Below are 23,568 nucleotides of genomic sequence, written 5' to 3' on the forward strand. Positions count from 1 at the left end.
GTGAGTTGGAGACAGCAGTGGAACAGCTGCATAAAGAGTCCAGTGCCGCTGTGACACACACACACACACACACACACACACACACACACAGATAGACAGTAGACACACACACACACACACACACACACACACACACACACACACACACACACACACACAGATAGACAGTAGACACACACACACACACACACACAGATAGACAGTACACACACAAACACACACACACACACAGATAGACAGTAGACACACACACACACACACACACACACACACACACACACACAGATAGACAGTAGACACACACACACACACACACACACACACACACACAGATAGACAGTAGACACACACACACACACACACACACACACACACACACACACACACAGATAGACAGTAGACACACACACACACACACACACACACACACACACACACACAGGTTTTTTTGTGGGCACAGCTGAGGTCTTTGGGTCAGTGACTCTGACACCATGAGTGCTGTCAGGAAAACACTGGCCCATGTGCTCCTGATTTGGAAGCTTCTGCCTTACATTCCTGCCTTGTAACTATACACTGCCCAAACCACACACACACACGCACACACACACACACACACTCTTATAAAAAACACAGACACACACAACACACAGACACACTCTTAATCCACCACCCACCTTCCAACATAAACACACACACACACACACACACACACACACAGAGAGAGAGAGAGAGAGAGAGAGAGAGAGAGAGAGTGAGAGAGAGGGAGAGGGAGAGGGATACACACAACAGAAACTCAAAAACACATGTATGGTGGAGTGTGTCTGTGTGGAGGAAGGTGCAGAACAAGTTAATCAAAGCTGTTGGGTAATCTGGTGACAGCATCAGAGAGCTAAACACACACTCTCTCACCCTCATGCACGAACACACACACACACACACCCATACAGTACATTGACTTATTTGTGGTGGCCCACCACAATATCAACATTGACCACCACGCAATGATTTTCCAGGTTGTACTAAATTGTGCTTAAATCTGGTTAGCATGCAATGCACACACTCACATAGTAACACACACACACACACACGCACGCACACACACACACACACACACACACACACACACACACACACACACACACACACACACACACACCATACATCTACTGTACCACGCACCCTCCATCATGTACGGACATGTTCTAGAACAAACAGGTACAACTTGACCCTAAGTGAGGATCATTACCGAAATATCAAGGGAGATTTCTTCTCTCTACCTCCTCTCACTCTCTCTCTCTCTCTCTCTCTCTCTCTCCCTCTCTCCCCTCTGATTTGGGGTTGTGACATCATTAGGGCGAGTCGTACGCTGCCACTAGTAACGCTGGTGGAATTAGGTTAGCCAGCAGGAGGCTAAGTGCTTTAGCTAATGCTGCACTCCTGTCACAGAGGCAGACAGAGGAGAGAGGAGAATGAGGGAGAGGGGGGGGGGAGAAAGAAGCGTGTGTATGTGTGTGTGTGTGTGTGTGTGTGTGTGTGTGTGTGTGGGTGGGGGTTAAAGATGGAATGGTGATGCCGTGGGTAACTGACATCAGAGAGCTCAAAATTAAGTTAGTGAGACGACACACCACGGATTACCTCAAAATGTGTTTGTGCAGTCTATTGTGTGTGCCTCCGACACCTACGTGCTCCTCTCTGCTCCTCTCTACTAGGGGTGTCACGATTCTCCAAATCCTCGATTCGATGTAATTTTCGATTTTAAAGTCACAATTCGATTCGATTTTCTATCTTTTTTTAAATATTAATGCATTCCTTATATGTTATTTACTCTTTTTGGCCTTTTCCTTTTCTGTTTCGGGGGGCTTTTATTTTGAAACCGCTTTTTATTTTGAAACCGTTCCAACCTTGAGGTTGTAATGTAAACAGAACTAACATTAGGCTAAAACAGAGATGTGAACATAGTGAAATACACTCCGAAGAAACCCAAGGTTAGTGTTCATGGAATATGTAGCAGCTACTTATCAATGTGCATTTTAAGCAACTTTGGACTGTAACTAGATAATCTTTTCACTTGCTAAGTTGAGTAGGCTAAGTTAGTTTTAATTGACTTGAATTTTAATTTAAAAACGAATACTTCCACATCGGTGATTTCAAAGTAGCAAGAGGGGGTTGGATTTCGGTAGGTTGATGTGTATATTTTAACTGGCTGCAGCCTAAAATTAGAGGAGTGTTGACGCTGCAGTTCAGCACGTGCGTGTGCGTTTGTGCGTCTTGGCATACATGCTGGACGTGACATTGGGGGTGTGGCTGCATCGACGATTCTACTTTTAAGTTCGAGATTGAGATGTAATTTCGATCGATTTCGATATAAAATCGAAATCGTGACACCCTTCGTGCTCTTCTCTACCCCTCTGTGCTCTTCTCTACCCCTCTGTGCCCATATGTGCTCTTCTCTACCCCTCTCTACCCCTCTGTGCTCCTCTCTACCCCTCTGTGCTCTTCTCTACCCCTCTGTGCCCATATGTGCTCCTCTCTACCCCTCTGTGTTCCTCTGTGCTCTTCTCTACACCTCTGTGTTCCTCTGTGTTCCTATGTGTTCCTCTGTGCTCCTCTGTGTTCCTATGTGTTCCTCTGTGTTCCTCTGTGCTCCTCTGTGTTCCTCTGTGCTCCTCTGTGCTCTTCTCTACCCCTCTGTGTTCCTCTGTGTTCCTCTGTGTTCCTCTGTGCTCCTCTGTGCTCTTCTCTACACCTCTGTGTTCCTCTGTGCTCCTCTGTGCTCCTCTGTGCTCTTCTCTACACCTCTGTGTTCCTCTGTGTTCCTATGTGTTCCTCTGTGCTCCTCTGTGTTCCTCTGTGCTCCTCTGTGTTCCTCTGTGCTCCTCTCTACCCCTCTGTGCTCCTCTGTGTTCCTCTGTGCTCCTCTGTGTTCCTCTGTGCTCTTCTCTACACCTCTGTGTTCCTCTGTGTTCCTCTGTGCTCCTCTGTGCTCCTCTGTGCTCTTCTCTACACCTCTGTGTTCCTCTGTGTTCCTATGTGTTCCTCTGTGCTCCTCTGTGTTCCTCTGTGCTCCTCTGTGCTCCTCTCTACCCCTCTGTGCTCCTCTGTGTTCCTCTGTGTTCCTCTGTGCTCCTCTGTGTTCCTCTGTGCTCTTCTCTACACCTCTGTGTTCCTCTGTGTTCCTCTGTGCTCCTCTGTGTTCCTCTGTGCTCTTCTCTACACCTCTGTGTTCCTCTGTGTTCCTCTGTGCTCCTCTGTGCTCTTCTCTACACCTCTGTGTTCCTCTGTGTTCCTATGTGTTCCTCTGTGCTCCTCTGTGTTCCTCTGTGCTCCTCTGTGTTCCTCTGTGCTCCTCTGTGCTCCTCTCTACCCCTCTGTTCTCCTCTGTGCTCTTCTCTACACCTCTGTGTTCCTCTGTGTTCCTCTGTGCTCCTCTGTGCTCCTCTCTACCCCTCTGTGCTCCTCTGTGCTCCTCTCTACCCCTCTGTGCTCCTCTCTACCCCTCTGTGTTCCTCTGTGCTCCTCTGTGCTCCTCTCTACCCCTCTGTGCTCCTCTGTGCTCCTCTGGGACTGAGTCTAAGCTTATGGGGACGATCATCTCATCTCCGATCAATAATCTGCTCAGGCAAGACCAGAAGCTCACCCAGAGACACACAACTTAATTAAGCCTCCGACCCGCATCGTACATACAGTACAGCCCATCTCACACAGACACACACACACACACACTTATTTAATCACACACACATGCATACTGGCGCCACATACCAATACACACACAAATAAAATCACACATATGGCACAAATAGTATATGCACACACACACTCACACACACTATACATACGCATATAGGGGCACACACACACACTTGAGGCTCAACTACGGTACCAACCACCAGAGCAGACAAATCACAAGATTATTATAATTATTATTATTATTATTATTATTATTAGTCACAGACACACACACATACACAGGCACACACATACACACACACACACACATACACACAAACACACACACATACAGCTGGGGCTCCATAATGGGAGCCACCACACACCCCATGATTGAGCTCTTGGATGCTGCAGGCGACTTAGAAAAGAGCAAGCGCCAATGAAGACGTCAATGTCCCGATGTGACAGCTAAGAAAGACTTGTGGCTTGGAGGCTTGTGTCTATGTGTGCATATTACAGCTCTATGAATGTTTAGTGTACGTGCATCTGAGATGAGACAGTGAAAGAGAGACAGTGAGAGAAAGAGAAAGAGAGAGAGAGAGTCTGTGTGTGTATGTTTGTGTGTTTGTGTTGTTCTCTGTTAGTGTATGTCCGCAGGAAAATAAGTCTTTAATCACAAGTCCTAAGCTGTGTGATAGGTGTATCTGATATAGGACTGCGCATCTACATGACAGAGAGAGAGAGAGAGAGAGAGAGAGAGCAGGATGAGAGGTGCCAACAAACGGAGGAGAGAACAGGTGGTGAAACAGGATCATGATGGGAGGTAGGGAGAGAGGGATGAGGAGGGCTGGAATGAAAGAAGGATAGAATGACCAGCAAAGCAGACCGATAGAATGCGTAGAGGAGAACACAGCATCAGTAAGGGTAAACACATTGCGTCAGGAATTAACATCAGGCAAGGCTGTCTCTAAACTGGAAGATGATCACTTCAGACCACTGAAAGGTCACTTCTTCGACGGCCTGACTCAGTGCCTCTGGCGAAACGATAACGATAACAGTCAGAGAGAGAGAGCGATAGAGGGAGAGAGAGAGAGATAGAGGGAGAGAGTAACAGATGGTGAAGAGAGAAGAGAAGAGACTGTGGAGAAAAGGAGGGGAGGAAGAGGTGAGAGAGAGATCTGGGATGACAAAGAGTGGAAAAGAGGAGAGAAAAAAGGAGGGGAGGAAGAGCGATAGAGACAGAGGAAGAGAGAGAGAAGAGAGAGAAAGTGAGAGAGGAGAAGAGACAACAAGCGGCTTCAACAGAGAACGCAGAGGCAATGTGTGTGTGTGCGTGTGAGTGTGTGTGTGTGTGTGTGTGTGTGTGTGTGCGCGTGTGTCCATAGTGTGCGTGTGTGAATGAGTAAGAGAGAGAGAGAGAGTACCCAAGGATGTTAATTTCATGACAAAAACACACACCGCTTCTGACAACATTCACCCCTTCAAGAGGAGTCTGACTGTTTGTGTGTGTGTGCATATGTGTGTGTGTTCCTGTGTGTATGTGAGAGAGCCTGAGAGATGCCTCACCAGAAGGCCTGTGCCACTTCATTTCCAGAACAGCACTCCCCCCCCCTCTCTCACACCCACACACACAGACACACACACCCCTCTCTCTCTCACACACACACACACACAAACACCCCTCTCTCTCTCACACACACACACACACACACACACACACACACACACACACAGACACACACACTCCTAGGGACCGCAATGTTGCTTACCCTGCAGGGCAGGAAACTGATTCTGTACCTGAGAACACGTCCTGTCCCTCCACACTGGAGTCTCCGTCCGCCTTCTGATTTCTGACCATTTCAGCCCCATTTTTCCTTCACTATTTCAGCTTTTTTTTTCCCACGATGTTGTCGACATTTCCAGTGTCGTGCCCGAATATGAAAGGTCGGGAACGACACCGATGGAGTAACGCGCCTTGTAATGTGACGTATTCAACGACCAGCGATTTATTCAGCGATTTATTGTCTGTGACGTTCCACAACTCCAAGACCAAAACGTCTAGCATGTCAGAATGTTTGGGGAATCTCCTACGACTACCGTGTTGGCATTTGGCACTATGAGTATAGTATAAGTATAAGTAAGTATATACTCTTTTGATCCCATGAGGGAAATTTGGTTTCTGCATTTATCCCAATCCGTGAATCAGTGAAACACACTCAGCACACAGTGAACACACAGTGAGGTGAAGCACACACTAATCCCGGCGCAGTGAGCTGCCTGCAACAACAGCGGCACTCGGGGAGCAGTGAGGGGTTAGGTGCCTTGCTCAAGGGCACTTCAGCCGTTCCTACTGGTGGTCAGGGTTCGAACCGGCAACCGGCTACAACGGCAACGGTTACAAGTCCAAAGCGCTAACCAGTAGACCACGGCTGCTCCAAGCGGAAGCCCTTCTAAAGTGGTCCATGTGATGACACGCCACGAGTACGACAGGCTACATGATCTTGCAGGTTCTCTGATCGCCAAGACAATCGTGGAAGACAAAAACAATTGTGTAATCTGCACAGACAGTGACAGGGGGACCAGGAGAGGCCGCGCGTACACGGCACCATGAAAGCGCTAACTTACTCACCATGCTATGAGAAAAAGGACAACGCAGTACAAGACTAAACGGATAGCAGAGGGAGAACACAGATGGGGGGATTGATTGATTGATTGATTGATTGATTGACCGACAAGAGAGAGTCGAATGGCTGACAGCTTGTCAATGCGTGCCAGAGCGTTTCAACGGGCACAGCAGCAGAATCCTTCACACACTCGCTCAAAGACACACAAAGACACACACACACACACACACACACACACACACACACACACACACACACACACAGACAAACACACACACACACACACACAACATGGTGGTGGCATTTCCAGCTCAATGCTGTGTCACAGTAGATGCACAACATCACAACATATGCAGACCCACATGCATTGATGAACAGACACCAAACACATCATGTGTGCATACATACAGTACATATATAAATTCTTGCGAACCACTGTACATCAAAAGGCCGTCCCCTATGTACCTTACACACACACACACACACACACACACACACAGCAACACACACACACACACACACACAAACACTCCCTGGGAGCTTAACGAGAAGCCCACGCCAGGTCCCGCACCAATTAAAGCTCGATGAAAGCGCCTGAATAATTGACGAGGCATTGGCGGGCTAACCTGCCTCCAGCTCGCGGCGTTTAATTACCGCTCCTCTCATCCCTCCCCGAGTGCCCCACCAGTCATCTCTCTTCCCCAACGGAGAGAGAGAGAGAGAGAGAGAGAGAGAGAGAGAGAGAGAGAGAGATCAGTATTATTGACTGAGCCTGTTTATCATCTTAACGAGGGACCGGTCCTTAGATCTCCGACTAAGATGAGGTGGGAGAAGCTGTGGCCAACGAACACCGACTCAGCGTTAAAGAGAGAGAGAGAGACCAAAGGAAGTTTTCACATGCATCTGTGACGACTCGTGTTCTAAGTAATGTTAAAAACATGTGCTATGCTAATGAGATACTATCTGACAAGAGGCCACACAGCTGCCGGGAATTACAGCGATGAAACCCAACACGGAACGTGAGACGTCACATTGGTCATCGTAAATATTTTCTGGGAAAACACCCACATGAGGTCTGCATCACGTCAGGTTAAGTCCACATCAGTGAGGTCAACAGTGATGTCGACCCTGCAACGTTATGTGTTTGAGCCAACCCTGAGGGAATAGACGAGTGATATAATGACAGATGTGTTGCCAATGTCCATCGAGAAGCTTGGGGAGAGAGAGCTGCTGCTGCTGAGATCCTATGCATTTTCCTTCCATTCTTGTAGAGGAAAGACAATCTGCTGGTTCTTCTGTTTCGTGATCTTGTATTTTGCCAAACTGCTTCCGAATCAATCCCTTGTCATATGTTGGCCTCGGCCCTGAAGGGGATATTTTAAATTGTCACTGCTACCAAAGACTCCGTTGTCCACACCCAGCCTTAATCATTTGGACTCTAGCTGCTCTACTGTCTTAGCACACGTCAAGTCAACACAGTTGCTACTAAACATCTAACTCTCCAGAGTACTAACTAAGAGCCAACCACAGCAGTCATTTGGGATTCTAGCTACTCTCATGTCTTAACACTCTGACCACAGCACCAACACAGAACCTCTCTCTCTCTCTCTCCCTCTCTCTCCCTCCCTCTCCCTCTCTCTCTTTCCCTCCCTCTCTCTCTCTCTCTCTCTCTCTCTCTCATGATAAACTGCCCTGCCCTTGGCTGACTTTGAGGGAGTGTAGCGTGCCTTGCGGCTCCATGCTGGCAGTGTTGTGGGTTCGCTGGTGTGTGTGGGGCTGATGTGGAGGCTGCTTGTGGGTCCCTTTAGACCTCTACTTCGGGCCAGTGGAGGGGAGAGAAGGGGATTGGTGTAAACCTCTCTCTCTCTCCTCTCTCTCTCTCTTCTGAATGTAGGAAAGCGGTCAGGCTACAAATGCCTATATGAGTAAAATGTTCCCACAATCACCCCTGTGTGTGTGTGTGTGTGTGTGTGTGTGTGTTCGCGCGCGCGTGTGTGTGTGTGTTATAGACATGACATTTTTACATAAGCTTTCTCCCCTACTTCCAAAGCTGCCACAGGGCCCTAAATAACCGAAATAAATTAGCGTCTATTATCATGTCCTGTTCTCTCTCTTCCCCAACCTCCCTCTCTCTCCCTCCCTCCATCCCTCTCTCTCTCCCTCCATCCCTCTCTCCCTCTCTCTCCATCCCTCTCTCCCTCCCTCCATCCCTCTGTCTCCATCCCTCTCTCCCTCCCTCCATCCCTCTCTCCCTTCCTTCATCCCTCTCTCCCTCCCTCCATCCCTCTCTCTCCATCCCTCTCTCCCTCCCTCCATCCCTCTCTCCCTCCCTCCATCCCTCTCTCTCTCCATCCCTCTCTTCCCTTCTGTTTGTCTCTGTGTAGTGAGAGGCCATCTGAGGGAGAGGAGACCCTGAGGCCAGAGGACCAGCTCTCCAGAGTTCCGCTGGGCCGGCCTTTAAATACCAGCCTCTCTTCCTCCCTCTGACACACACAGACACACACGGACACACACACAGACACACACACGGACATACACAGACACACACACTGACACACACACGGACGCTCACAGACACTCACAGACACACAGACACACGGACACACACACACACACACAATTCCACTGAACTAGTACTGGACAGCAGCAGTAGCTTTATAAACTGGAATATTGTCAGTTTTACTTTCTCCTCTATGGCAGTAAACTAAATATAATTTGGCAAGTGGATAAAAGTAGGCATTTGAGGACAATATCTTGGGATTTGAGAAACACTGATTAACCATTATTATATTTCACCATTTACATTTTCGAGAAAATAATAGACAGGTTAATTGACTATGAAAGCAAAATGTTGTAGCACTAATCACTGCACAGTAGGCTGTGAGACCAGTGGTAGCATTGGTCTCGTGATTTTGTAATTCGCGCCAGCACTCGAAAGAAACGTCGTTGAAACATGTTAACTCCCTTGCTTAGGGTTCTCGGTGTAATTACCTGCGTTGTTTAGATGACATACGCTCACTCGGGTAATACCCGTGCCTAGTACCAGGGGACTAGTAGTGTCACACACAGGTAAATAACAGCCGACAGCCCACTCGTTGACACCCAATAAACGTCTGAAGTACAGAGCACAGAAAACAGCTTCTGTGATGGCCTGACCTGGTCCCAAAGCTAGACTAGAAGAACAGGATGCTAACTAAATACACACCAAGGTAAGCATTAGCAACTAGCAAGTCGTTGCTTGCAAAAGCCTCTCCTCGATAAGCCGCCTACTTAACCTTAAACTTAGCCGTAGCCTTGAAACCAAACTAATGAGTTTGATTCCCCTGGGACCAGGGCTCCGAACCGGTTCAAGGAACGAAAACGAAAACCGAAAACGAACAGAATTTTACGGAATTTTACGAGGAGTGGAAACGGAAACGAAAACAAAATGGTCTTCAACTGTTCCGGAACAGAAACTTTATTCTGAAATCCACAAAACCGGTTAATAACGGGTTTTTTTCGCTCTCTATATAACAGCCTAATAATTTGATTTCTGCAGTTTGAAAAAAAAAAAAAAAAAACGAATAAATGGACCTTTGGTCCAAATGTGTATATTTTGTCTTGCTGTTGTAATGTAACCTATCCGTCTGCCACTTCGGATCTTAGGCCAGCTCGTAGCGTAGGCTACTGAAACTGATTTGGAAATTGTTTGTAGCCTATGCGTAATAGCCTATTTTGCCTGTCCACGCCTTGTCGTTTTAAAGTCGAGATTTGAAATGTTTGCGCAATTATAGCCTATTCTATGTAGAAGAGTTAAACGGGAAATTTGAGATAGGCCTTGTCAGCAACAGACAGGTTCGTTTATAAACAGGGTTGGAATTATAGCGCAAGCCTTTGAAGATCTCCATATGGATAAAACTTAGGCTATAACCAGGTAAGGAGTTTAGCACGTATCCAGAAATATTTTTGATAAGAAATTATTTATAGGCATAGGTTAGGCCTACAGTAAGTCTGTAGGCTATGGGATGGATAGCCCATCTGAATGTTTTTGGATGCCGCCTGTGATTTATTATTTTTGGGCATAGCTACGGTATAGGCTAAATCAAGGGGAAATAATGAGTAGCCTACGTCTATTCTCAGGTAAAGTCCACAAAAATAGACTTGATAGGCCCGCCAAACACTGCCGGAACTTTAAGAACGAACGATATTTTGCGTTCCGAACCGGTTCAGGGCCGATATGTTGGTGGCGGAACGCATGCAAGAACGAAAACGTTAAACATAGGCCTACCTGAACCGTTCGGAACGGAACGTTTGAAAAATAATTTCGTTTTCAAGCCCTGCCTGGGACTCGAAGCTGGCACAATGTGCTTAAGTTACAGCAGCGAGTTCATTTGGGTACAAAAAACAGCAACATGAAGAGCAAACTATCAGAGGAAAAGAGGAACAGGCGAGAAAGAGGTGAGACGGAGGCCCACATACTGGTAATACATAATTATCACTGGGGATGGGAAAGAAAGGGAGAGAGAGAGAGAGAGAGAGAGAGAGAGTGAGAGAGAGGCTCTTCCCCAATCATTACACCCAAACCTGCAAGGCCACATCTGGGCAGCGATGATTAATCTTCTCCCCTGTGCATCACCCTGAAGGTCCCTCAGGTGGCAACGTGACACGCAGGTTACTTTAATAAGACGAAGGGTCAGGGGAGATACAGGGAGAATGGAATAGACAAGAAAACACATCAAGAGAGAGAGAGAAAAGAGACAGAGCAAAGAGAGAGAGACCAAAAAGAGAGAGAGAAAGGGAGAGAGAGAGAGAAAGAGAGAGAGAGAAAAGAGAGACAGAGAAAAGCATTAGGAATCAGTGGCGCCACAGGGCAACAACACAGCAGACAGCACAAGGCACAACGGGGTTGAGAGGAGCATCAAGTGCTGCTCTTTAATAAGGCTCTATTAGATAGTGCCACTAAACCTGGTAGTTGCCATCGCTGTTGCTGTGGCTCAACCAACTGGCCATTACTGATAAACATACCACACGCGCAAGCACACACGCATCCACGCACACACACACACACACACACACACACACACACACACACACACACACACACACACAGTCCTTTAAAATGGGTCTATGAGAATAGGTCCTTGAATTGGTTGACTGTAAGCCTATAATTTTGTCCCACACTTCTTCATAACAAAAGCTCTTAAAAAAGTCATCATAGTGAAAGCAATCAGGCTTCGCTTCAGTTTCATCATCAACTGAACACTGATGCTATTCCTTTAATCAACTGAACACTGTTTCCCCTTTACTCAACTGAACACTGTTGCTCTTACTTTACTCAACTGAACACTGTTGGTCTTCCTTTAATCAACTGAACACTGTTGCTCTTCCTTTAGTCAACTGAACACTGTTGCCCCTTTAATCAACTGAACACTGTTGCCCCTTTACTCAACTGAACACTGTTGGTCTTCCTTTACTCAACCGAACACTGTTGGTCTTCCTTTACTCAACTGAACACTGTTGCCCCTTTAATCAACTGAACACGGTTGCCCCTTTACTCAACTGAACACTGTTGCTCCTTTACTCAACTGAACACTGTTACCCCTTTATTCAACTGAACACTGTTGCCCCTTTATTCAACTGAAAACTGTTGGTCTTCCTTTACTCAACCGAACACTGTTGGTCTTCCTTTAGTCAACTGAACACTGTTGCTCTTACTTTACTCAACTGAACAGTGTTGCTCTTCCTTTAATCAACTGAACACTGTTGCCCCTTTACTCAACTGAACACGTTGCGTCCATCTATGTTGGTCGGCTACCTCCCTCACAACATTGAAGATGCCGCTACACAACATAGCTGACGCTCCATCGAAAATATATGAGCTGGCTAAAGAAGCCTTCCGTTCCATGCATTAACCGAGTTGGAGGGCCAGAAACCCTCACCACGAGACCACCACCACAACTGTGCTGGGTCTGTGCCAAGGAGGAGCATGCTGCTGTTAGTCAGCCGAGCAAACAGTGCCGTTCCAAGAGCCACATCTGCAGACACTAAACTACCCCCTGCTGACGATCTAGTCTGCTGTGGGTAACGGTAGCACACAACAACCCCACTCTCAAAGTTGTCAAGACCGATGGATTCACATGGATAGCCAAAGTGATTGTCCTGAGTGGGTAAAGATAAATCAAATAGCAATAACTAAATTGCAGTTCCACTGAAAAACAATATAAAAATAAAACACGCCAAATGAAAACACTCTTTTACACCCAGCCTAATAATCCTATGCTATTCTGCATAGCACTCTGAGTAATGGCCAAGCCTAATGTATGAGTGTTGTCTCTCACAGCTCTATCAAAGGGACTGGATGTACTCGTGCCACAAGGGTCGGCCTTGTTGCTCTCGGAGTGCTGCGTTATTATCTACTGCTGAATGATAATGGAAGCATTGTGTGGCTCAAGTGTGTTCTGTCGGGCGAAGAAAGAGTTTACATGTGTGTGCTTTTCAAAGAGAGTGCATGAGTGTGTTGTGTGCTTTTGTGTGTCTATAATATTTCAATACACTTGAACGTACCGTGTGGATTAGTGTGTGTGTGTGTGTGTGTGTGTGTGTGTGTGTGTGTGTGTGCATACACGTTCATCACACATATTAATGATGTAAATGAAGGGATTTGTGTGGTCTGGCAAAGCCACAAGGACAGTACAGTATGTCTGCTGCTTTTCATAAACAAATCAGGAGAAGACAAAACAACACAAACGAAAGGTGATAACATGCAGACCTCCTATCAGTAAAGAGGAAACTCTCTCCCATTCACTTCTTTGCATATAACCCTGTAATAAACATCTCCCAGTCCCAACACCTAAGGCTACACGTGTGGGGAGGAAAACAGACACGTCACTGACATTTCTTGCGACGACCTCCTCCTACAGTACACACTTGAATTCGCGGTAAAACCCCATAATATTACACCTAATAATTAACGTCATTTAAACTCGCCACAGCAACATGGATGAGCCCAATGAAGTTTACATACGCGACCTAAGAGCTGGTTATGCCAATATTAAAGTTGAAGATTCGACTGTCAGACATTTAAACTAACAAAGAAATCCTATTGGCACAGCACAAACGATGTGTTTTGGTCCAACATTTCTGATCAATAAATGCTAGGCCTAGTTGTTCCAAACTGCGGATAAATGTCTGACTTTGGTATTATGTAGGCTATCTCGGTTTCAGAATCTTCTATTACGATTATCCAAGAATAATAATACAGTTTATCATATCTGCTACCTAAAATCTGTATGGCTCCCAAACAGGCTACTCAACCCCAGTTGAACCCATGCTGGATAGGCTACGCCACGCCATGCTTTCTGGGTTATTGGAGCGCTTAACTAGCTGCACAGACTCAATTCCCCAGGCGACTTCATTGACTGGGCTGCTGCCGTACTACTACCACCACCATCCTGGACAAAGATTACCATGTTAGAGAAAGTGAATGGCTGGGTTGCTTTACTGCAAAACAAAGTGTATGGTGTTTGTTAAAAAAAAGTATGTGTCCAAAACTGTATGAGACCATCATGACCTGTTGAAAATCACTGACCACGAAGAATCGACAGATATGCGTGTATGTAAAAGAGGGCGATGGCATGTTAGGAGAGCGGCACGCGAAATAGGTCAGTCATCGTCGACTCTCCATTTCTCCAGGATTTAAACAATAACTCGTGGTATACACCACCTCACATGCTAAACAATAGAGACATATTCAGAACATTACGCTATAGCAATATTAACCACTATTACAACCATTGTGGCTACAAGCTAAACAAGCATAGCTTGTTGGTATAGGCTCGGAGGCTAATGCCAAAAAATACAAACTTCGGACGCTAGCGATGGCGTGCATGTAAACAAACATACAAATTCCGATTTTCTGAATGTATACAAAACATGGACGGGTCCTTCCTTAGAGTCGTTAACTAGTAGTTACCCACTTCGTGATATAACTAAACAGTCACGACAAAATCATCATGCAAATTACCAGAGTGACAAGACACCAGTTTTGCCATGTAACGTTAACGTTGAACCGCACATGCACATTGGTTAACGTTAGGTCAGGAAAGACTATTTGCCCGCTTATTCTGTCTTGGCCAAAATCCACATGCACCCTGGAGACAATAGTCTAGATTTAGATTTAAGCAACATGCTGGTACAACAAAGCAGACATAAGGCAACTTGTCCTACCTCGGAACACAGCTCGGAGACGATCGGTCTATTTCCCATGTTGCAAAAAGATTCATAGGCACAGGCATGGGACCCGAACCTCCCGACGCTGAGCACGAACCAGCAGCCCCAGCCGGGGCTCCGGGAGCGGCGGGGACAAGCATCGGGGCTGGTCCACCGCCGCCACCACCTCCGCTGCCTGGATTCAAGAAGGCGGCTCGTACCCCTCCTCTCTCTACAGCCGCCGCCATCATCGCCTCTCAGGGATCGCAGCTCAGGCTGTCTGTTTCTGGACCTCGTTCACCTACCCACTGCCTACAACTGAGCACAACACGTCCCCCCCTCTTAGAAACATCACTGATAGAGGAACAGGGATTCGCCACGGCTAAAGGCGGAGCCTACGATTGAGGCATTTCATGGAGAAAGGTTCGACCGTTACACGCTAGGGGCGCAATTCAAACGCCCAGTGAGTTCAGTTCTGATAAACAATCCCGTGCGACAAGACTGTGAACCCGTTTTCTATGGTTTTCCCGCACTTTCCCAACGTTTCAGTCGTGACCTAGGCCTATATATAAGGTACTGCGCGGGACAGTTGTTGCTCAACATTCGTTTGGCTATCTTTTTTGGCAGGACAATAGTTAGGATCACTTTAGCCTACTTTTGACCAACCCATTCTGATTTCTGCCAATTATGTTGTATTATATCGCCCTCGTGTGGCTTGTATTTGTTTTACAGAAAATATTTGGGAATTCCGAAAACACCAGAAGAGACTGAAGAAAATATGCAACAGTAGGCCTATCTTGAGTCCTCATTATGCACAACCCAGCAAAGATAGTCTAATTCCCATGTTGCAAAAACACTGGACACTGGAAAAAACGTGATGCAAATTAGAGAATATATTATAACATGATAATAATAATAGGAATGCCTCATTGACTGCTTTTATTTAACAGACAGGTCCATAAGTATTTGGGCAGTGGGCAAACACACTTGTTTGCCTCTTTACACCACCCCAATGAATCTGAAACAAAGAAACAAACCAGATGTGTTTGAAGTGTAGACCTTCAGTTTTGATTTAAGGGTCTGAACCAGTGGTTTCAAGTTCTGTCAACAATAATCGATTCGGCGATGCATTGCAATGCGGGGCATGCACGATTCAGCATCGATGCGGCAACGTGCCATAATCGATTATGTCACTGTTTATTTTCTGGCCTTGAGTGGACAATAAAGTTGTGAAGTTTCAATTACTTCTGGGGGCATTTCCGGAGCAACATGCTAAGCGGCTAGCTAGCATAACAACAACACTAAAGAATCAAGATGACGGAGGGAGATGAACGCGATAAACGGGTATTTAAAAACGCACCCAAAGCTTGGAAAGCGGACATCTGGGCACATTTCGGATTCTACGAAGTTAATGGGAAACTAGACAAGACGTACGCGGTGTGCCGATCGGTGGCATCCGGAGTTGGCTTCGTTACTGTGTGTGCAGTATGTGCAGGGTAGGAATTTCACGACGGCCATGGCCATCGTTGCCCCTTGAGGTGGCCGTGATGCCCCTTTGAAAATCAGAGGTTTACAGGCCACGGTGGCCTTGGTTTCCCCCTTTTTCAATATTCTGTTTTGCGTCCGACTAATAACGATTTTTATTTAGCCTATTGCCTGTCAAAATAAGCATTCACAGCGCAAATTAATTTAGTCTTTTACGCAGTGGAGAAAGTGACAGCGCACGGCAAGAAAGAAAGTGCATCCAAAATCACCCATTCTTCTCAGTTGAACTACTCACTCATCACACAGACATCACAAGTAGCCAACATCACATGAAAGAGCTTTTTCTCAGCTTTTAAACAATGTTTGCCGTTAATTGCTGTGGTGAACGGTTCATGAGAAAAGTAAATGATATAATTCAATTTAATCATAAAAAGGTTCTGCGCCCATCTCCCTACCCATTCATATCGGTGGGATACTTCACAAACTCGTTCAACACATAACAAACCATATATCAGAATAAACAGCTGACCTTACCGAACAGAAAGGTGTAAAGCAGTCCCCTGTACAGTTAGCCGTTCCAGAGTAATCCAGTTTTGAATTTGCAGCAAATTTCGACATGCATGGATGTCTCCAAATTTGGGCTTTAAGTTTTACAATGTGTTTAAATTATTAAACTTATTAAAATGCCATATCCAATACCCTGTACCATTCAATTTTATTTTATTTAATGATATTTATATCAAAGATACAGGAGAGTGATAATACACACATAGCAGCCAATAAAATCTGTTGTTCGATATCTGACTGCTTGTATTGCCTCATGACCTCAAAATTTGGCTTGTTGTGTGCAGTAGAATCGCAATGCATCGTAGAACGAATTGAATCAAATCGAATCGTTTTACCTGGTGAATCGTAATCGAATCCAATTGTGAGGGCAGTGCCAATGCACACCCCTAGTCTGAACCACATAATGTTATTAACAATTTAGGAAATACAGCCATTGTATGCCTATGCATGGTCACCTCATTTGGAAAAATTGGACATCAGACAAATGACAGACAAGCAGTTTCATGCTTAACTGTGACCATAGATGTTTTTATCAAATTCATCTCTATTCTGTCCATGGAAATAAAAAGTCGTCTGACTGTCAGTGTTACTATTATGTATGTTAATAATTCTTGTTGTTATGAAGGCTTGCGATTGTCATTATTACTCTATTTTCTGATTATGAAATTATCTTATTTTACATTACATTGGTACTTTCAATGCAAAGGTAATGTTTTATTGTTTAAGTTGCATGTCGCTTTTATTGAAAGCATCTGCTAATTAACATAAACATAAACAAATTCTCTGAGATTTTCACATTTTGCCTTTATTCATATGTGCTTAAGAATATAGAAATTGGCAGAAAGACATATTAACAGTATGAAATAGCATTTGGATTCTGGAGCTATATGGAGGACTAGAGAAAATTTTTCAAATAAACAGATACAATATACACACTATTTGATATCAACAATGCAGCTGAATTTAAATGTTAGCTCTATCTTATGAAGCTACAGGACAGAGACGCAGATGCTGTGTTTAACAGTTACAACAGACAATAGAGAGAGAAGCATGTTGAATTCAGACACTGAGTTCAACCATCTCAATCTCATCATGCAGGTCTTCATCTCCACTGTGTTGCCCCTCTCTGTTCTGACGTCCAGAGGTCTTCTGTCCTCTTCCGCTCTTCAGCTTGAACCAAATCACAGCAGTGACCAGCCCCAGCAGTGCAAACCCTATCAGTGGAGAGTACGCTCTGTAGAAAGGACAGTGCACCCCGTATGGATCCATGTACAAAAGACGGAAGGTTCCCACATAACAAATATTCTTCTTCAGTCTTCCATTAACTCTCCATGTAGCCCGTTGTCCTCTGCAGTGAGGTTGGAAATGGCCAGAGAGGAATTAGAGAGAGATTTGGACACAGTCACTCTGCCCCTCAAATCTACAGGCATGAGCAAAGACTTTTCTGACGGGACCACTGGAACCCATAATATGACCAAGATTCATTCAAGTGTTCAGTAATATCCAGAAGGATACTTTCATCATGAGAAAACATCACATCCAAGGGGGAGAATTTGGTACAAACAAAGAGGTTAAATGCTTTTAGCATGTCACCATCCCTCATGTAATAATACCGTCCAGAGAGTTGTAGTGACAGAGAGGGTATGATGAGGGAGCAGTTGTACTACCCCAGGTGGAGTTTTCCAGAAATAAGTGCTGGGGAGCTTTCTTTTTGAAATGCAAGGAAGAGTCAGATTCTCCTTTTCATAGGCAAAGACAGATGTGGAAGATAACCACAGCTCCACTTTTGTAATACTTTGGCATTGAGCTTTTCTCCACACTGTACAATAGAAGCCATGGTCTTGGTCCATAACCTCAGACAGTGTGACCAAGAGAGGTGTTGAGATCAACCTGCAGTCTGCCCTGGAAATCTCCAAGTGGCTCCAGTGAGGAGCTGGTGTCCAGGACCATGGTCCGCTTATTTGTGTATTGCCACTTATACAGCTGTAGGCTGCTCCCATCAGTAGAGTTCATCCTACACAGCACAGCGCTATCACCAAACTCACATTTCCTAGTTTCAAATATTTCTTCACTTTCTGGACAGACGATGAGACGGAAGCTTTGTTGTCGTGTGATGTTTCCTCCTCTCCAGCCTTCAGGCCTGTACTCTCCACTCTGGGACAGACTGAGGTTGTATATTTCAAAAGTGAAAAAAGAGTTGTTGAAACACTTCACCTCGTAACCATCTGGCTGTGGTGTCTCTGGCTGAGAGCAGTTGACCAGAAGCAGGTCTCCATCTTCAAGAACCCTGTACAGCACGTAGTCATCTACCCTCAGGAACCAGTTCTTAAATGTAGCCTTGTCTCCTTCAGTCCTAAAGTGGGTTTGAGGATCGGCAGTTGCACCAGAGATGAAGAACAGCAGGAGAAATGCACTCACACACACTGCTGTCTCCATTCTGAGTTCTGTGCTGGTGTTCTCTTGAAGTCTTCTTGCGTCATTCTGATTCTACCAGGCAGACTGAGAGCTCTTAAAGCAACTATCAACCGGAACTGGTGTGTGTGGGCATGTGAAGGTGCTGGTGTGTGTGTGTGTGTGTCTGTGTGTATGTGTGTGTGTGTGTGAGTGTGTGTGTGTGTGTGTCTGTCTGTGTGTGTATGTGTGTGTGTGTGTGAGTGTGTGTGTGTGTCTGTCTGTGTGTGTGTGTGTGTGTCTGTGTGTGTATGTGTGTGTGTGTGAGTGTGTGTGTGTGTGTGTATACGTTAGTTCAGGAGTCTTCACTTTCTGTTTCAGATCTAATGAAGCGATAACCCTCACAGTTAGTGCTCCAAACTAAAGGCTACACTAAACTAAAGTAGCAGGTTTCCCTATATAGTTTGGTTTACATAGATATTCAAGCAACATCTTAGACAAGGTGTACTGCAGAGTTCTGAATGGATACATATATGTGAGAGTGTTTGTGTGTGTCCGTATCTGTGTGCGTGTATATGTGAGTGTCTTTGTGTTTATGAGAGAGAATGTTGGATCTCTCTCTTTCTCTCTCTCTCTATGTCTCACTCTCTCTCCCTCCCTGTGTGTGTGTGTGTGTGTCAGCTCCTAACTTTCGTGTGTGCATGCTTGCAAGTGTGTGTGTGCACGTGTGCGCATACTGTAGGTGTGGTAAACTGTGCACACAAACACTGCATACATTAGCACCATACGAGGACACACGCACAACCACACACACACACACACACACACACTCATCCAGATAGAAGAACCACTGGGCAGACAAAAGGCCCAGATAGGAACACCTCGGCTGGTGTTTGTGTGTGTGTGTGTGTGTGTGTTTATGCTTGTATGCACATGTGTAAAGATGTGTGTCTGTTCAGTTCCGCCCCAAGTAGATATGAATCAGGTGTCAGAAAACAGGAAATCTTCATGGTGTAAACCACAGTTCCAACCCACAACTCTCCCGACCCCCCTGATGTGTTGTAAGATGCCCTTTGGTTTGGAAATGTCTCGTCAGCAGAGTCAAGCCTCCCTTGTCAACAGATGTTTATACATAGTATACATTCTAAAATATGAAGTGATATGAAATGAATGCAGGTCTTCCAAATGTGGATATCGTATGCAGAACACAACACACACACACACAGGCATGGTGGAGCCATGTCACTGGCTGACAATCGGTTGACCCGGGTTCAGTTACCAAACCTGCTGTTGTGTCAACCCAGTCTCACGTCTGAACGTGTCACTGTCACGTTAATTAATCTATTGGGACGTGTTGTGTAACACGTTTCCTTGTTAAAAAACGTGTTGAGCAGGACGTAATTATCGTGTTACTATCACGTTGTATTTCGCTTTCAGCCAGAACCACGTCATCTGTCAAAAAAGCCCGACCCAAAATGGCGAGAATGTTATTTGATGCTTTTGACGTGCAGTTTCATACTCTTAAGCCTGCTTTGAGTTGTGGGTTAGAAGGAGCCACCTTCTAGCTAGCAGTTTTAGAAGGCTGAACCCCAGAATCCAGAAACAAGAACCGAGCAGGGACGGAGAAAAAAGAAGAATCCAAATGGGAAATGAGGTGAGCCTTGCTACTGCCGCTAGCATGATCATTTTGCTAGCAATTGAGCAAAACATTTTAAAGTTGATTTAACATGAAATAGTAGCCTATGCATGGGCAATACTGTGAATTCAGAGTAGGCTTGCACAACTTATAATTTAGCTAACGTGCATGATGTAATGTTACGTTAATCTGTAAAACAGCTGTTGTCTGTGTAAATTAACATTGTAGCCTAATATTGTTAGTGTGGGCTACAGCTAACAGCTGGGAGGTAGCCTATCAGCCAGGCATGTATAATCGATAATCATGATGAACGTGAATAGATTTTGTTGCGAAAACGCGCATTGTTTTAGGCCACATATCAGCTATAAAACAATTGTATTCTGATACAGCAGTTCTCCAGATGTTAGATATTCACTTATATTATAATATAATTTTGTATTTCTTTAACCTGATTAAGAGAGGGGTTTAATTCAATAGAGAATTGCAATGTTTGTAGCCCATAATATTAGAGAGATTAGGCTAGATTTAGATTAGATTCAACTTTATTGTAATTTAAAAGAGTAGGCTACAGGTACAGAGCCAATGAAATGCAGTTGACATCCAACCAGAAGTGCAAAGAAGCAGTTATGTAGACGATCAAGATTAATTATGTACAACAGTTAGATAAATAGGCAAGTTTTCCAGATGACATGTGTACAGTGACAGAAATAGCCTATACAGTGAATATGGAATGTGTGTCTAGCCTACAACAAAACAAATTGATAATAATACATAAATAATACATAATAATGATAATAATAGCAGTAATTACAGTAGGCCACTCGCACTGTTGTTGGTGACGTGTCTGTTTCCTATTATTCCATGCCACTCTCCTACTGTCTCCTTTACTGCCCTGCGCCACTTGCCTACTGTCCAGCACAACTCGTCTACCATCTCCTATGCTGACCCACGCCACTCACCTACTGTTTCCTAACTGTCCAATGCCACAAACTGTAACATTAAGCTGACACAATCTTGCTGCACGGTTACTTATCTGCATGCAATCACTATTGCCAGCTGTTTTGAGTAAACATTATATTGGGACACCAATATATTTCTGATTTCTGATTCACGGGCAGTGTATTTGCTACTGAAGAAAAGGAGAACACATAGTAATTGTTCTTGGATTGAGATTTAGAGTAAGGTTTCTATTGATCTTTTTCAGATAAGGCCTCTTCATTTTCATCTGTGAAGGATCTACATGGACTTGGTCTGGATAGCCTTTCCTGTTTTGATGAGCCAGTCGGTATGTATTTGACATTCTTTAGGATAAAAGGAGCCATATGTTATCAAAAATTCTACACCCATATGTAGAAAAGCTTTGTTGCTGTTTGTTATTGTTGTTGTTGAAAACTACGTTGAATGCAAAGAGATGCATATGTCCCTTGGGAGGAGAGGGATGTGGATGATTGAATTGTCCAACAGACATAAAAATATGACTGTGTATGATTGTGTTTGTGTCTGTATATGATTTTTTTGTACTTGTTGCATTTTAAGCATGCTTATATACTTTACGCCATGGTGGTCTAAATTGTCTTTATTGCCACTTGCAGGGTCTATAGGAGAAACCCTATATGAGCCCCAGGGTGAGTAGTGTATAATTACTTTATCCCAAGATTGATTTTCGTAGAAAGGTGTTCAAACCAAAATCAAACCAAAATCATAGATAGATAGATAGATTTATTATTTGTCCTTTCGGAAAATTGTTCTGCGCCATACAGTAGACAGTTAGACAAGACTGAATACAAGACGGAATTCCCCTCACCCCAACCGCCCCCACCCTACCACACTCCCACACATACACAACATCAGGGCAGAAGGCACAGACCCCACTACACATTTATAGAATGATAAAGTGCAGTTGTGCATACTGTGATAGTCCAGCTGGAAAGAAAGTGCATGGTCCTGCAGGTAACGTCTTGTTCATCAATGTAATGCTAGTTGGAATGAATTACCTACTGGCTCAATTTGTTTGGAAAGAAGGTAGCCTGAACCTCCCTGATGGCAACACCTCATATGCCTGGTGTATGGGATGTGACATATCTCTATTATTTGCATGACCTTTCTTCAACACCCTTCTTTCACAGGTCGTAGCAATACTGTCTGGTTTTTGCCCCTCAACCTTGCTGGCCATGTTAACTATCTTGCTCAGTTTGGTTTTTTTTGGTCACTGACAAAGAGAAATACCAGGTAACACAACAAAAAAGTAGCATGCTCTTCACAAATGAATGATAGAAAAGTAATATATCTCTATCCACTCTAAATTGTCTTAGTTTGCACATAAAATGCAGCCTCTGCAGCCCCTTTTTATAGATGGTGTTGGTATTACTGTCCCATTGCAACTTATTATCTATTATTGTGCCTAAGTACTTGTACTCGACTGCAATCACAACATCCTCACCATTTTTAACCATACACTGGGGGGGCTGGCTCCCAGTTCTGTACTGTAGTCTATTATTATTTGCTTTGTTTTCTGTATATTTAGAAGATGACAGCTGGACCTACACCATTTCGCGAATTGATCCACCCAGGCCCTGTAGTTGGTCTCCTCGCTATTCTGTATTAACCCCACTATTGCTGTGTCATCTGCAGATTTTATGAGGTATGTAAACGTTCGAAAAACGCAGAAGAGCCCCGTATAAGAGCCCCAGTGTGATAGGCTGGTTGCTGTCATGTGACACACGCCACCACAAGAAAGCGGAAACACATTGTAGAGCCGTGTGGGGTAAGGTAAGTTAAACTACGTAAATTTAGTAAATAATAATTATAACAAATAGTTGTTTTTTGTTGTTTTGAACAAAATATAGAGATACTTATCCTGACCAAAACTCCTTCATGCTGTAAAACAGCTAGAATCACGCGAAATCAGTGCAATTTCTTAGTCAATGTCTTATAAGTGTAAAAGACGTGGAGAAATAGCCTACGTAATAATTAGCTAAATAAATCATTGTTCACTACACGTTATGGTTA

At 44.7% G+C, this 23,568-nt stretch overlaps 1 protein-coding gene and 1 long non-coding RNA gene across 2 annotated transcripts in view; one reads left to right on the forward strand and one right to left on the reverse strand.

Annotated features, from left to right (window-relative positions):
• The window catches only part of LOC121717989 (phosphofurin acidic cluster sorting protein 2-like), a 108,429-nt gene extending 93,456 nt beyond the window's left edge, over positions 1–14,973 (reverse strand). The window contains exon 1 of the mRNA XM_042102715.1: positions 14,499–14,973. Within this exon, the coding sequence (XP_041958649.1) occupies positions 14,499–14,731 (233 nt within the window). The 5' untranslated portion in view covers positions 14,732–14,973. The remainder of the gene's footprint in view (positions 1–14,498) is intronic.
• A 6,376-nt stretch (positions 14,974–21,349) lies between these two features.
• On the forward strand, positions 21,350–23,322 carry LOC121718698. Its single transcript, XR_006033995.1, has 3 exons — positions 21,350–21,844; positions 22,152–22,184; positions 23,191–23,322. It is a non-coding gene; the product is annotated as an uncharacterized LOC121718698 (long non-coding RNA).
• The last annotated feature ends 246 nt before the right edge of the window (positions 23,323–23,568 follow it).

This window comes from Alosa sapidissima, chromosome 9 (assembly GCF_018492685.1).
Source record: "Alosa sapidissima isolate fAloSap1 chromosome 9, fAloSap1.pri, whole genome shotgun sequence".
In the NCBI taxonomy this organism is placed as follows: Eukaryota; Metazoa; Chordata; class Actinopteri; order Clupeiformes; family Clupeidae; genus Alosa; species Alosa sapidissima.